The sequence below is a fragment of the Phyllostomus hastatus genome, unplaced genomic scaffold, assembly GCF_019186645.2.
Source record: "Phyllostomus hastatus isolate PE091 unplaced genomic scaffold, TTU_PhHast_1.1 phas_contig_40, whole genome shotgun sequence".
NCBI classification, from domain to species: Eukaryota; Metazoa; Chordata; class Mammalia; order Chiroptera; family Phyllostomidae; genus Phyllostomus; species Phyllostomus hastatus.
Genome location: NW_025333872.1, coordinates 16521945 through 16533995, shown reverse-complemented (window position 1 = coordinate 16533995; position 12051 = coordinate 16521945). Strand labels below are relative to the sequence as shown.

Below are 12051 nucleotides of genomic sequence, written 5' to 3'. Positions count from 1 at the left end.
TAGATAACAACCTCTCAGTGAAATTCTCTAGATGGATTGGTTATTTAGGGCAACATCAAGATATAATACTGTCCCCATAGGCTAGACGTACCCAGGAGAGTTGAACATGTGATTGGCAGGAATAAATCAATTATGTCTACCTTCTGATTTTGCCTGAATACTCACCCAAACTAAAGCTCTCCATATACTCCTTGCTCACATTGCAGCACTGCTCCTTTCTAGACAATTTAAGAGCATGCTCTATGCTTCCTCTTTGTGAATTTTAATTACTTAATATTCACCTCTGTGCATCCCAATTTTACATGCCTTTCTACCTACCTTCCTATTTCTTTCTCACTCTTTCTTTTCAAATAATGACTATTTTTAGAAGTAAATGATAGGAAATACATCATTTGAAACCTGAGGAGTAACTGGGAGTGTCAAAAAGCCTATAAAGCAAGATTTCACTCACCCATAATCTCCTTTATTGACATGTTCAATTAATTCTGGTTCAACAAGGCATACATGCTGAGAACACTTCCATTGCCGTCCTGAACATGTGCTAGAAAAAATATAAAAAATTACAAAAGTGGCCTGGCCTTAATGAAGTACATTTACAAAATTAGTAACCACATCACATTGCTAAGGCATAAAATAAAATGTACTTGGATTCATGTTAGCCATGTGCCTATTTGATTTTTGGCAAAAAAAGCCCCCAAAACTATAGCACATGCATTAGCTCCCACTCAATAGGCTCTTACCTTGCACTCCAGGAAGTTAGTATATAAAGTGACCACACATTCACTGAAGTTTAAAAACATATCAATTTAAACAGTAGATTCAATGTATTTACAATTGGAAACTTTCTACAGGATAATCCTATTAAGGTAGACTGTTTTCATATATAGTTACTGTGTTCATAGTATATCAGAATGTTTATAATTAAGAGGTATATATAATGCAGGCCTGCTGTCTGATGAACATCAAATTCAAGCAATAAAAAAATATATTCACACACTCTGGCTGGGTGGCTCAGTCAGCTAGAGCATCGTCCTGTACACTGAAAGGTTGCAGATCTGAGTCAGAATGTGTGCAGGAAACAGTGTTTCCCTCTTATCTCTCTCTCTCTTTCTCTCTCTCTAAAATCAGTTACATATATATCTATATATGATTATCTTTTTAACATGCATTAAAATTAAATATGCTTATGCGAACTATAGGTCTATGATATATTATGACTATGATTCTATCTCTATTTGAATATATGCTTTGTTGCACAGATGTTTCTTTTATTTGAAGAAAACACATAAGAACAGTAGGATTCAGCTCAGTACCACTTAAATTTACTACCGTCAAGACGGCAGTGTAGGCAGACATGGCTCAACTCTTTTCACAACCAAAACAAAATTACAACTAAGATACAGAACAACCATGGCTCAGAAGTGACAGAAATAGAGTTGAATGGAGGTCTGGCAAATATGGAATTAAAGAAACTATGTCCATCCAGACTGGTAGGAGGGATAAAGACACAGGATGGGCCACTCTTACATTCACATGTGGTGGATAAAAATTCAGGAGGGATATCTTGAGAACCAGGAGTCCTAGCCCCATACCAGGCCCCCAACCCAGGAAGTGCCAGGAAGATAAGACCCCACAACTTCTGGCTGAAAAAAACAGTGGGGATTGAGTCAGTGGAAGAAACTTCTGGAACTCCAAGCATTTCTTTTTAAAGAACCCACACTCAGACTCACCTACTCAGACTCATTCCCTCCACACTCTGGCACAAGGGTGGCAGCTTGAGGAGCACCAGTGGCATACTGGGAGAGGCTAAGGTGTCTGGCATCTGGGTGAGCAGAGGCCATTGTCCCTTTTCTGGTCCCTCCCCTCACAGAGCTGGCAGACTGGTGCTGTATCTAAATTCCATCAACCTTGCTAACACTGTTTGACCTGCCTTAGAGATAGATCCCCAGAAACTCTGCGCCTCCCAACTTATGGGCCCACTGAAGCTGCTTGTCCATATGAATGGTTTTGGCTAGTGCTTCAAGACTTCCTAAATTCCCTCTAACAAGCAGCAGCTGGCCTCAGTGAGGCCCAGGCCAGGAATTAGCAGCCTAGTTTCATAGTTTAGCTTTGCCTGGAAATCCCCAAGCCCAGACCAAGTAGCAGCCATCTCAGATTGTTTTATAGTTCAGGCAAGGTGGTCCCCAGGCAAAACGTGGTGGGGGTTGACCTTGTCCTGCACCACCAGGGAAGCCCCAGAGCCATTGCACCAAGTGGACAGCTACAGACCATATCCAAGTACCACCACTCTGCCCCTGCATAGCTGATCCTCCATGGAAGGCGGAGGTTGGTGATAAGTGGTCACAGCCAATCCTTGCAGCTGACTGGCCTGGGTAAATCCCTCTCATTGATCTACAAACAGCAATCAAGGCTCAACTATAATAGGAGGGTGTACTCAGCCCGCACAAAGGGCACACCCAGCTTGGAAGTACCCAGCTTGGGTGATAGGGGAGGCTATGCCATTGGACTCTACAGGACCCTACTATATTAAGCAACACTACCAAGGCACAGAGTCAAATCAGCTCTACCTAAAACATAGAAACAAACACAGGAAGGTTGCCAAAATGAGGAGACAAAGAAACATGGCCGAAATGAAAGGACAGATCAAAGGTCCAGAAAAAGAGGTAAACAAAATGGAGATAAGCAACCTATCAGATGCAGAGTTCAAAACTGGTTATAAGGGTGCTCAAGGAATTCAGTGAGGACTTTAACAGCATCAATAGATTCAGAAACAAAGGATAAACTAACTGAAATAAAGAACAATCTACAGGGAAACAACAGTACAGCAGATGAAGCTGAGAATCAAATCAATGATTTGGAACATAAGGAAGCAAAAACAACCAATCAGAACAAGAAGAAGAAAAAAGAATCCAAAATGAGGATAGTGTAAGCAGCCTGTGGGACAACCTTAAGCAATCCAACATTTGCTTCATAGGGGTGGCAGGAGAAGAGAAAGAACAAAATATTGGAAATCTATTTGAAAAAATAATGAGAGGAAATTTCCATAATTTGGTGAAAGAAACAGACATGCAACTCTAAGAAGCACGGAGAGGCTCAAATAAGATGGATACAAAGAGGCACACCCCTAGACACATCATAATTAAAATGACAAAATTTAAAAATAAAGAGATAGGAGGGTAGGTGAGGGGTGAGGGAATTAAGAATTACAAATCAGTAGTTACAGAATAGCCATGGGAATATAAAATACAGTATAGGAAAGGGAGTAGCCAAAGAACTTATATGCATGAACCATGAACATGAGCAAAGGTGGGGGGATTGCCTGAGGGAGTAGGGGGTGCTTAGTGGAGGGGGACTAAGGGGAAAAAGTCAAGACAACTGTAATAACATAATCAATAAAATATAATTAAAAATAAATTGATCAAAAATTTAAAAATGTATTACCAGAAGTTACAGTTTTCTTTAATTGCTGATCCTTCTTCATAATGTTGACCCTCTCTGAGGCAACCTGCCAATATAACACGTAAACAAATGAAAATTCTAAATTGAGCAATAAAGTCCATTAACACAACAAGTAATCTAAAATTGTGTTTAGTTTTTCAATTATGCAAAAATATGTGATGTCAATTTGGTGGAAGTTCACATCTGGTTTGTGTCAAAGTTTATATATCAAATTCTTCTGGGATTATTTCATGAGCTTTTATCTAAAGAAGTCTGTATTAGATTCCAACAGAGAGGATTTGTGAAGCAAGAAAACTAGATTACTAAGAAATTACCACCAACCACACATAAAAAATAACTGTGTTTTAATAGTTAAGCAAAGTTTAAATAAGCTTACATCATTTCTTATTTTTAAAAAACTAATCAAGTGTCATAAGTGAATGTGATTAATTACATATGACTACACAAAATATGAAACCATTTCATTGAATTCTATTTTTCTTCAGGATTTGGAACAGGAGAAAATTCATGTGATTAATAATATTTCTTATATTTGTGTTCCAAATCCAGTTTTTTCAACTATTAACCCCAACCCTAACCCTAACTCTAGCCTTAACCCTATCTCTAACTCTAACTCTAACCCTCACCCTAACTCTAACTCCAACCCTAACACTAACTCTTACCCTAACCCTAACCCTAACTATGGTGAATAATCACCATATAAAAACCATCAGTAAGATACTGTGAAAATAGTATCTTGATTATATATTAAATCCTTTCTAAGAAAATAATTTATACAAATTTAAAAATCATGCTCAATTAGCAAAGTAGCAAAACTTACTACTTTGTCATGTAAAAACTTTTTTGACGGAAAGATGTAATTGATAGATCACATCAATGAACCCTAATTAAACCAAATGAATTCTAACTTTTTACTCATTCAATCTTAGGAAAAAATCTACATGTTTAGAAAATGTTCTAAAGGATGTGGTGTAACTACCAGTCACAATATCACAAAAGCCGCTTATACAATTACCTATCCTTTGATTTTTCAAAAAATTGTTTTGTAGGAAACTTTACAACTAGCCTTCTTCAGCATGTATTATGTTTTTCAGCTTAATATTTTTCTTAATGAATGAATCTAAAATCTCTATGTGGTTGCATCTATTCACCTCTTTCCTATGGACTTTTGACATTTTATAATCATGAAAAAAGGGGAGGAAACTACTTCTCTCCACCAATTTCATGACACGGCAAAGATGAGAGGAAAGATTCAGCTTTCAATCAAGTTCAAAGTTATAATTACTACCCAGGATTACAAACTTTTAATTAATGAGTGTACACTATGTTTGTAACTTAAAGAGACCTTAAAACATTTTGTTATCTAGAAGCTACAGAAAATTCATGTAATGATTCATGTTAGTTCAAAGTCAAGGGGAGTACCTCTCTGATTAGTTTAAGGGGAGGGTGAGTGGTAAAATCAAAGCTGATTTTTAATTATCCCCCATGGATCTTGCTTGTACATCACATCACAGTCATGTAGATAAAGGGAACAGAAATCATAAGGTCCTAAGGGAAAAAGGCCATCCCTTCCCTGACCCGGACTCCATAAAATCTAGAATAAAACCAAATATTTTACAGCAACTTCTAAGGCCTTACCCAAATGCCTCTGCTCCCATTGCTCCTGTTGCGCTGGCTGGGGTGGGGTTCCCAGAACCTGAAGGATTTGCACAATAGTAGGACGGAGAGAAGTGGGCATAATGGGAGGTAAAGCAATGGGACATGAATTGAGTTTGGGAAGTGAAGAAATAGAGGAATCAAGGGTGTCTCACTAGGAGTTTTACTTTAGCAATACAAGGATGGTGAATCTGTTACTGAAATAAGGAACAGGTTTGTGACAAGAAATCAAGAGTTCTGCTTTGCCTATTTTAGGTTAGAAATGCTACTGGAGGATAAAAATCCAGAGTTAAGTCAAGACTGAAGCGTGAGTTTAAGAGAGAGCAACATACATATTTTTAAAGCCTTAAGACGAAATAAGAGTCCATTTGAAAGGTTGTATATAGGTAAGAGAAAGAGATCCAGAGCAAAGTTTAAAACACTCCATCCAACAGACATTCAGAAGAGGAAACTGGGAAGGAATGGCCTGAGAGGAAGTAGCAAATTCAGGAGAGGGCAGAATCTTGAAAAGCAGGAGAACAAAGGATTTCAGACAAGCAGAAGTCATCAATCACCGAGAGTAGTGCAGGGAGGTGAGAGAGAGAGAGAGAGAGAGAGAGAGAGAGAGAGAGAGAGAGAGAGAGAGAGAGAGAGAGACCAGACATCTGAATATTGCATTTAGTAATGTCAAAGTGGTTAATAACCCCATCAAGAGAGATTTCACTGATTAGCAGGAAATGACATCTTGTAGGATACATTGATAAGAGACTTAGTAGTCAGGAAGCAGAATGTTTCAGCTATTTTGCCATTAAAGGAAAGAAGGAAATGGGATAGTAGCTGGTTCAGGACACAGAATCAAGGGAGGTTTTTCAAAGTTAGGAGCTGCTACAAATACACATTTTGTAAATTTAATAGTTGATCAGGAAGGATGGGAGAAAATGATGATTTAGGAGAAAGAGAAGGACAGGTAGGAGAGATACAGAGTGGAAGGGAGGGGGGAGAAGGGAAAGAGATCATTGTAAGGGTAAAGATCTTGAAAACACTAGAGTCTGGGATTTAAAGGTCAAGAGGAAGAATTGACTCAAGGTAAGCAGTAACCCAGATGGAATTAGGTGAAAAATTATGACAGAGAGATAAGACAATTCCCGGTGGCTTTATATTCACAGTGAAATATGTATGAAGCACCTCAGAGTGAATTAATTGATGGTTACATGTATAGGATCTCAACAATAACAACAAAAAAGGTAACGACTATTGAAATTAATGGAATTTTGCAACTTTAACAGCCACCAATACAAAACATTTGGAGAGTGAAACAGTTGGTCTACTGATGTGAGAAAAGATAAGATGCTTATAATTTATTTTTAAATACTTTAACATAATGTGTTATAATATCTGTGCTGGTCTAAACTTGACTTTAGGGAAGGCAGTTACTTGCTCTAATCAGGATTCCTACATCTCAGCAGTGATCACTCAGAAAAGCCAGATTCCAGGGCAGCTGCTGTAAGTGCCTCCATTATCCATCTTTTGATGAATGCTAGAGTGTGGGTATAATGAATGTCAGAAATGGGCTTCCATTGTTAAAACTAGTGGCTTGTTAATCAGCATAATAGATGTAAATAATCAGCTCTTATTGGTTAAATTAATAGTACTCAATTTATATAGATTACATAAAATAGTTTAAGTTACATTCTACTCATACCTCATAGTTTATATGTATCTCTAAGGTACAAAGCTGTTATTCTTATACCTGGTGTCCTAGAATTGATCTCTGAAAGGTCCTGTGCCCGGCCACTGGCAGGAGGATTTCTCATTCCCTGACACCCACTGTAATGATAAAAAAGTCCTACCTCTGTAATATTATCACATGTCCCTCCAATACATTTTCACACAAAGTAGATGTATGAAGCTTATAGAGGTTGTATGAATTGGTTCCTTACCAATGTCTCCTTACCAATATACGTTTTTGTAACTATCAGTATTTACAGCAGAGTTTGAGTGTGACTTATTATCATTATAATGTAATTTAAAAGGTTATGAAGGAGTAAATAATATTCCTCCAATTCAAATGTGTCAGTGGCTCCCATACATTTTTTTACCAATGTGAACGTGAGTTGTGCATGATCAAATTAGCTTCAGTCTAATCACAACAGATGGTATACTCTACTCTTAAGATCTGCTACAGCAAAAGATTCTGCCTGGAAAATCCACTCTGGTTCCATTTCAAACTCAATCACTTGTTTTCTGTATTTGACATTTGAAATCCTCCACTTATTGGAAGTTACCATCAGAGATGAGGAGAAAAACATAGAAGGAAGATATTTGGCAATGTGCTCTACATCCAGTTTATACAAAAGGGATGTGATGTTTTTAATTCTTAAAACAATGTACATAGTTTTAATTCACTGGTTTAAAGGAGCTCCTAAGATAGAGTACAAAAAAGTAGACAATACCATGTATGAGATAACTAAAAATATTATTTAATAGATCAGCGAATTAACAACACATCTTAGAAGAAATAGACTGTAAAAAATGTGTAAGTAATATACCATTGTTTTTGCATTAGCTAATTTTGCAAAAATTTTCAATGTTGTGTAGAAGTATTTTCTTTTAATCAGCTATTCTGTAAGCAAGATAAAAAAAAGAAAAAAATTACCTTCATGAGAGCAATTATAGTCTAATGTGAACTTTTCCCTACTGAATAAAAAATGATTAATTGCTTCCCTTCATAATGAATTGAATAAAAACTACAAGATAAATTCTGCCTAAAAATGATCGTAAACTAAAGTCTTAGCAAAATTCTAGCCCTCAAGCAAAAATGAACATTGAAGAAGTAGTAATTACTTTCTAAACAGGCTATATATCTCAAAAAAAAGAAAAGCTCAAATACATTTCAGCACATGCAAAGCACTGCAGTTTATACATAATATTTAGACTTACCCATGAAACCAAACCTTTTCCTACTTAACACCTTTCTATGGTTTCTCATAACAGAATTGTTAAATCCTTAATATGACCTATAAATCCTGTCATAATCTGACCTCTATTCACCTTTCAAACCTCATCTCATGGCACCCGAGCCCTCCAATAATCATTACTATGCAGAAAGGGTGGTCTCCTTTTAGTTCCTAGACCGAGCTCCTTGGGCTCAGACCAGAACAGCCCTTGGATCTTCAGGCCAGATCCTGTCTCCTCACTCCTTGAGTCTCAGTTTAAATGTCCTCGTTTGCTGCCCTCCCCTACAGGCTAAATGTGTATTTTATTTTATACTCTATTTTATATTTGAAGTTACTCATTCATTCAAGATTTTTAAAAAGTGTTAGATGTAATATTTATTAATAAAGGAAGAATATTTGCAAATGTGCTCAAAACAGACCTATTTGCATTAATGTATATGTTATTTTATACATTAATGGTATATTCTGATATACTTTCTCACAGCCCCTTAAGTGCTTCCTTCAGAGAAGTTATGCCTGTTTGAAGTTGTACAGTGAATTTGTTAAATATCTGATACACACATTCCCCAACTTGACTGTCACTTCAATGAGAATAAGATCTTAGCCTTGTTTCTTACCCATGGTTGCCTCAGAACTAAGCATTATACCTAGCACAGTGGAGACATTCAATGAATGATTTTTAAAAGATTTTACTTATTTATTTTTAGACAGAGGGGAAGGTAGGGAGAAAGAGAGGGAAAGAAACATCAATGTGTGGTTGCCTCCCACACATCCCCTACTGGGGGCTTGGCCTGCAACCCAGGCATGTGCCCTGACTGGGAATTGAACCAATGACCCCTTGGTTCTCAGGCCAGTGCTCAACCCACTGAGCCACATCAGCCAGGGCTCAATGAATAATTTTTGATGTACATCTAAATCTCTCATTCCTAGTAGAATATCTGCCAGTTTTTAGGGTTAAATGTTTGCTGCACTGTTTATCGATAAAGGCAAAGGCTTGAGATAAATGACAATCCTGCAGAAATTTTAACATTATATGTGTTTTTTTCATTTTATTTTAATCATTGTTCAAGTACAGTTTTCTCCCTTTTACTCCCATTCTAGCCCACCCACCCAACCCTCCCCACTTCCCTCCCATTACCACCCTCCCCCTAGTTTTTTTCCATGTGTCCTTTAAATTTGTTCCTGTAAACCCTACCCATTCTCCCCTGAAATTCCCTCTTCTCTCCCCTCTGGTCACTGTCAGCCTGTTCTCTATTTCAGTGTCTATGACTATATTTTGCTTGTTTCTTTGTGTTTTAAGAAGGGTTTCCTCAATTTTTAGAAATTAGATGACATTGAGAATGAAGATAACAGCATCTGGATTTTGAAACAAGATCTTAATTTGGAAGGATATCAAATTCTAGTTTACATTAAATTTTGTCCTAACTGTAATTTCTAGTCAGTATACCCATTTACAGTAGTATGACAAAGCTCTGATTAAACCACATTCCTGCTGAGGAAATTTGATCTGATGGGTGACAGAGAAATAAGGCTTCATAAACAGAGTTTAGTGCTTGTTGCAAACCTTGAATATGTGATAATTCAAAATCTATAGTCATTCTCTTCTAATTATACCAATATAGTAAATACCATCATTCTCTTTATGACTTATTTGTATTTACCCACTAATTAGATTTTTACAATTACTTTATATGAAGGTCTCCTTTCTTTATAATAGTTTAAAAATCCCAGATGGGCAAAATAAAACAAAACAAAACAAAAATGCAAATGAAGAATCTATTTGGTACTAGGCAGGGTGGGTGGCTGACTTTATTTGGCATCTGTACTGGTTTTAGTGGCTTTGCAAAACCATAGATTCTAATGCTAGGAGGTCTGTTAGTCCCATAAGATAGTAAGTAAAATATTGCATGAATCTGCAGATGGTCATGTGACTTTCATGAGATTCTCTAAGAGGTTACACTCAAGAAAGCTTGAGAGTCCTGTCATCGATACATTTTTACAAAGAAAGAAAAAATGTTTCCAGTAACTTTTATATAGGTTGATTGTGTTTCAAAAGAGGATTCAGAGCAGCATTCATGACCATCACACCAGAACTTTCCTGGTGGTGCTAGTATGATTCATGTACCTTCATCTAAGCCAAAATACTCTAACAACCCTAAGGCAATTACTCTGGTAATCCCAATATTTATTTTTTTGAATAATGAATCTTAAAGAAGGATGGAAGGGAGGGAGGAAGGGAGGAAGAAGGAAGGAGGAAAAGAGAAAGTTTGTCAGACCTTCTTTTGAGCTGGTACAACATAATGCTGACACGCATTCCCAAAGCCTACCTTCTGGATACCAAGGCTCTGTGTAAGGAGGCCATTCTTTCTCTTCACGGCAAAATGACTGGTAATCAGGACAGCAATCAGAATTCTCCCTTTCACAGAATTTATCACAGTAACACAGGGCATTCACCTCATAGAAGTGAGTGACACAGCCATCATCTCTGTCTTCACAGCACCCAAAACTTCTACAGTATTGCCCTTTGAAAATGGCTCTTTTGAATCGAGTACCTTCCAAAATGGTGTGATTGCTAGTGAAATCAGCTCCAGGGTCCACTTCTCTCTGAGATGCATACTGTTTCTCCATCCAAATTTTTGTAATAAGATAAGAGAAGATGAAGATTTTATATCCAGTCCACATTCTCTACAGGTCACATACAGCTCCCACTCTCTGTTATATCCAATATACGACTCCTTGGGGCTTCTCTTTGGAGACTGAATTCTAATCACCAAGACAACTCCGCTGGAATCCTGATACTGATCCTTTACTTGAACTGAGTACACTTCATGTAGTTAAACATTAATCAAGAATTTAAATGTTTGCCCAAGATAATGTGTTAGAAGCAGGCTGTTGTAATTCCTCTGAAGTTAACAATTTATAATATTTCATATTATGTAAAAAATGTTCATCACTATAAAATAAATACATAGATGATATATCAAATATTGCTTGTCTCCCCCAAAACCTAGATTTTTAGTCAAAAACCTCTCTAGAATATACATGGCCAAAATTATGACTGCAATAACTACTGTCAAGGGACAGGAAATTCAAAAGTCAAAACCACAATTATTCATTTCACCTACTTGCATTGCAACTGGAATCCAGGCTCTCATGAGGCTGCCTGCGAGGATCTGTCATATCAATAATAGTTGCTATAAATCATGCCCAGTCACACGCTGGTTTGATTTCCCATCTGTACTCTGTTTACCTACCAGGAAGCATTTTGATTTCAAGGCTTAGTGGAACCTAATTCAGCCAGAAATTCCCTGAGGATGACAGTTCTCTCCACCTGAGTCCCTGCTTGGCATCAACATAGCAACCTGCAGTAACTGGAAGGCAGTGTATAGTTAAGGAAAGTGCATACTCTGTACTGAAGAACATCAGGGGGAGGGAATTGTGAAGGAAACTCAAAGGTCAAGATGTGCTTAGTGCTTCTGTAGAGCTGTGCATTTACACTGGGTTTTGCTACACGGTATTTATTCATTAACTACAATAACTCCCTTTGGATTGGGGATTAGTAACCAACAGATGATGATTCAGCAAGAGTAGGTGGATGGCGTAGTGGAAAGAGCTTGTCTCGACAATCAGAAAACTTGGACTCTTGTCCCCAAGCTACTATTTAATTGGCTTTAAAACCTGGGGTTGATAACTTGCTTCTCTGGTCCTCATTTATTTTTCTATAAAATCAGGGTCTTCCCCTTCAAGGCTAATTCATAATTCCAACCCTTCAAATTTATTCATTGACTTTGTTCCATAAATTATTGGATTCACAGTTTAATCTTCATTGTTGCGCTTGCTTTTCGCACCTTCCTTTTTCTCTTTTTATTTCATTTTACATCATCTTGGTATCACTCTCCATAATCCCCCTGTCTCTCCAATTCAAAAACTGCTGCCTCCACCTCCTTGTCATGCACTGAGTCGCTCAGCTGCTGTAAAGTGCAGTCTACATTCTCACGTA

The 12051-nt window shown here is 37.3% G+C and overlaps 1 protein-coding gene across 2 annotated transcripts in view; it reads right to left on the bottom strand.

Annotated features, from left to right (window-relative positions):
• TINAG (tubulointerstitial nephritis antigen) overlaps positions 1 to 10859 on the bottom strand; it is an 83658-nt gene extending 72799 nt beyond the window's left edge. Inside the window, exons 1-3 of one of the 2 annotated variants that reach the window (XM_045843274.1) lie at positions 10379 to 10859; positions 3442 to 3505; positions 452 to 541 (exon numbers count right to left, since the gene is read on the bottom strand). In XM_045843274.1, the coding sequence (XP_045699230.1) occupies positions 452 to 541; positions 3442 to 3505; positions 10379 to 10733 (509 nt within the window). In that variant the 5' untranslated portion in view covers positions 10734 to 10859. The remainder of the gene's footprint in view (positions 1 to 451; positions 542 to 3441; positions 3506 to 10378) is intronic. The other variant, XM_045843275.1, reaches the window with a different exon arrangement.
• Between the last annotated feature and the right edge of the window lie 1192 nt (positions 10860 to 12051).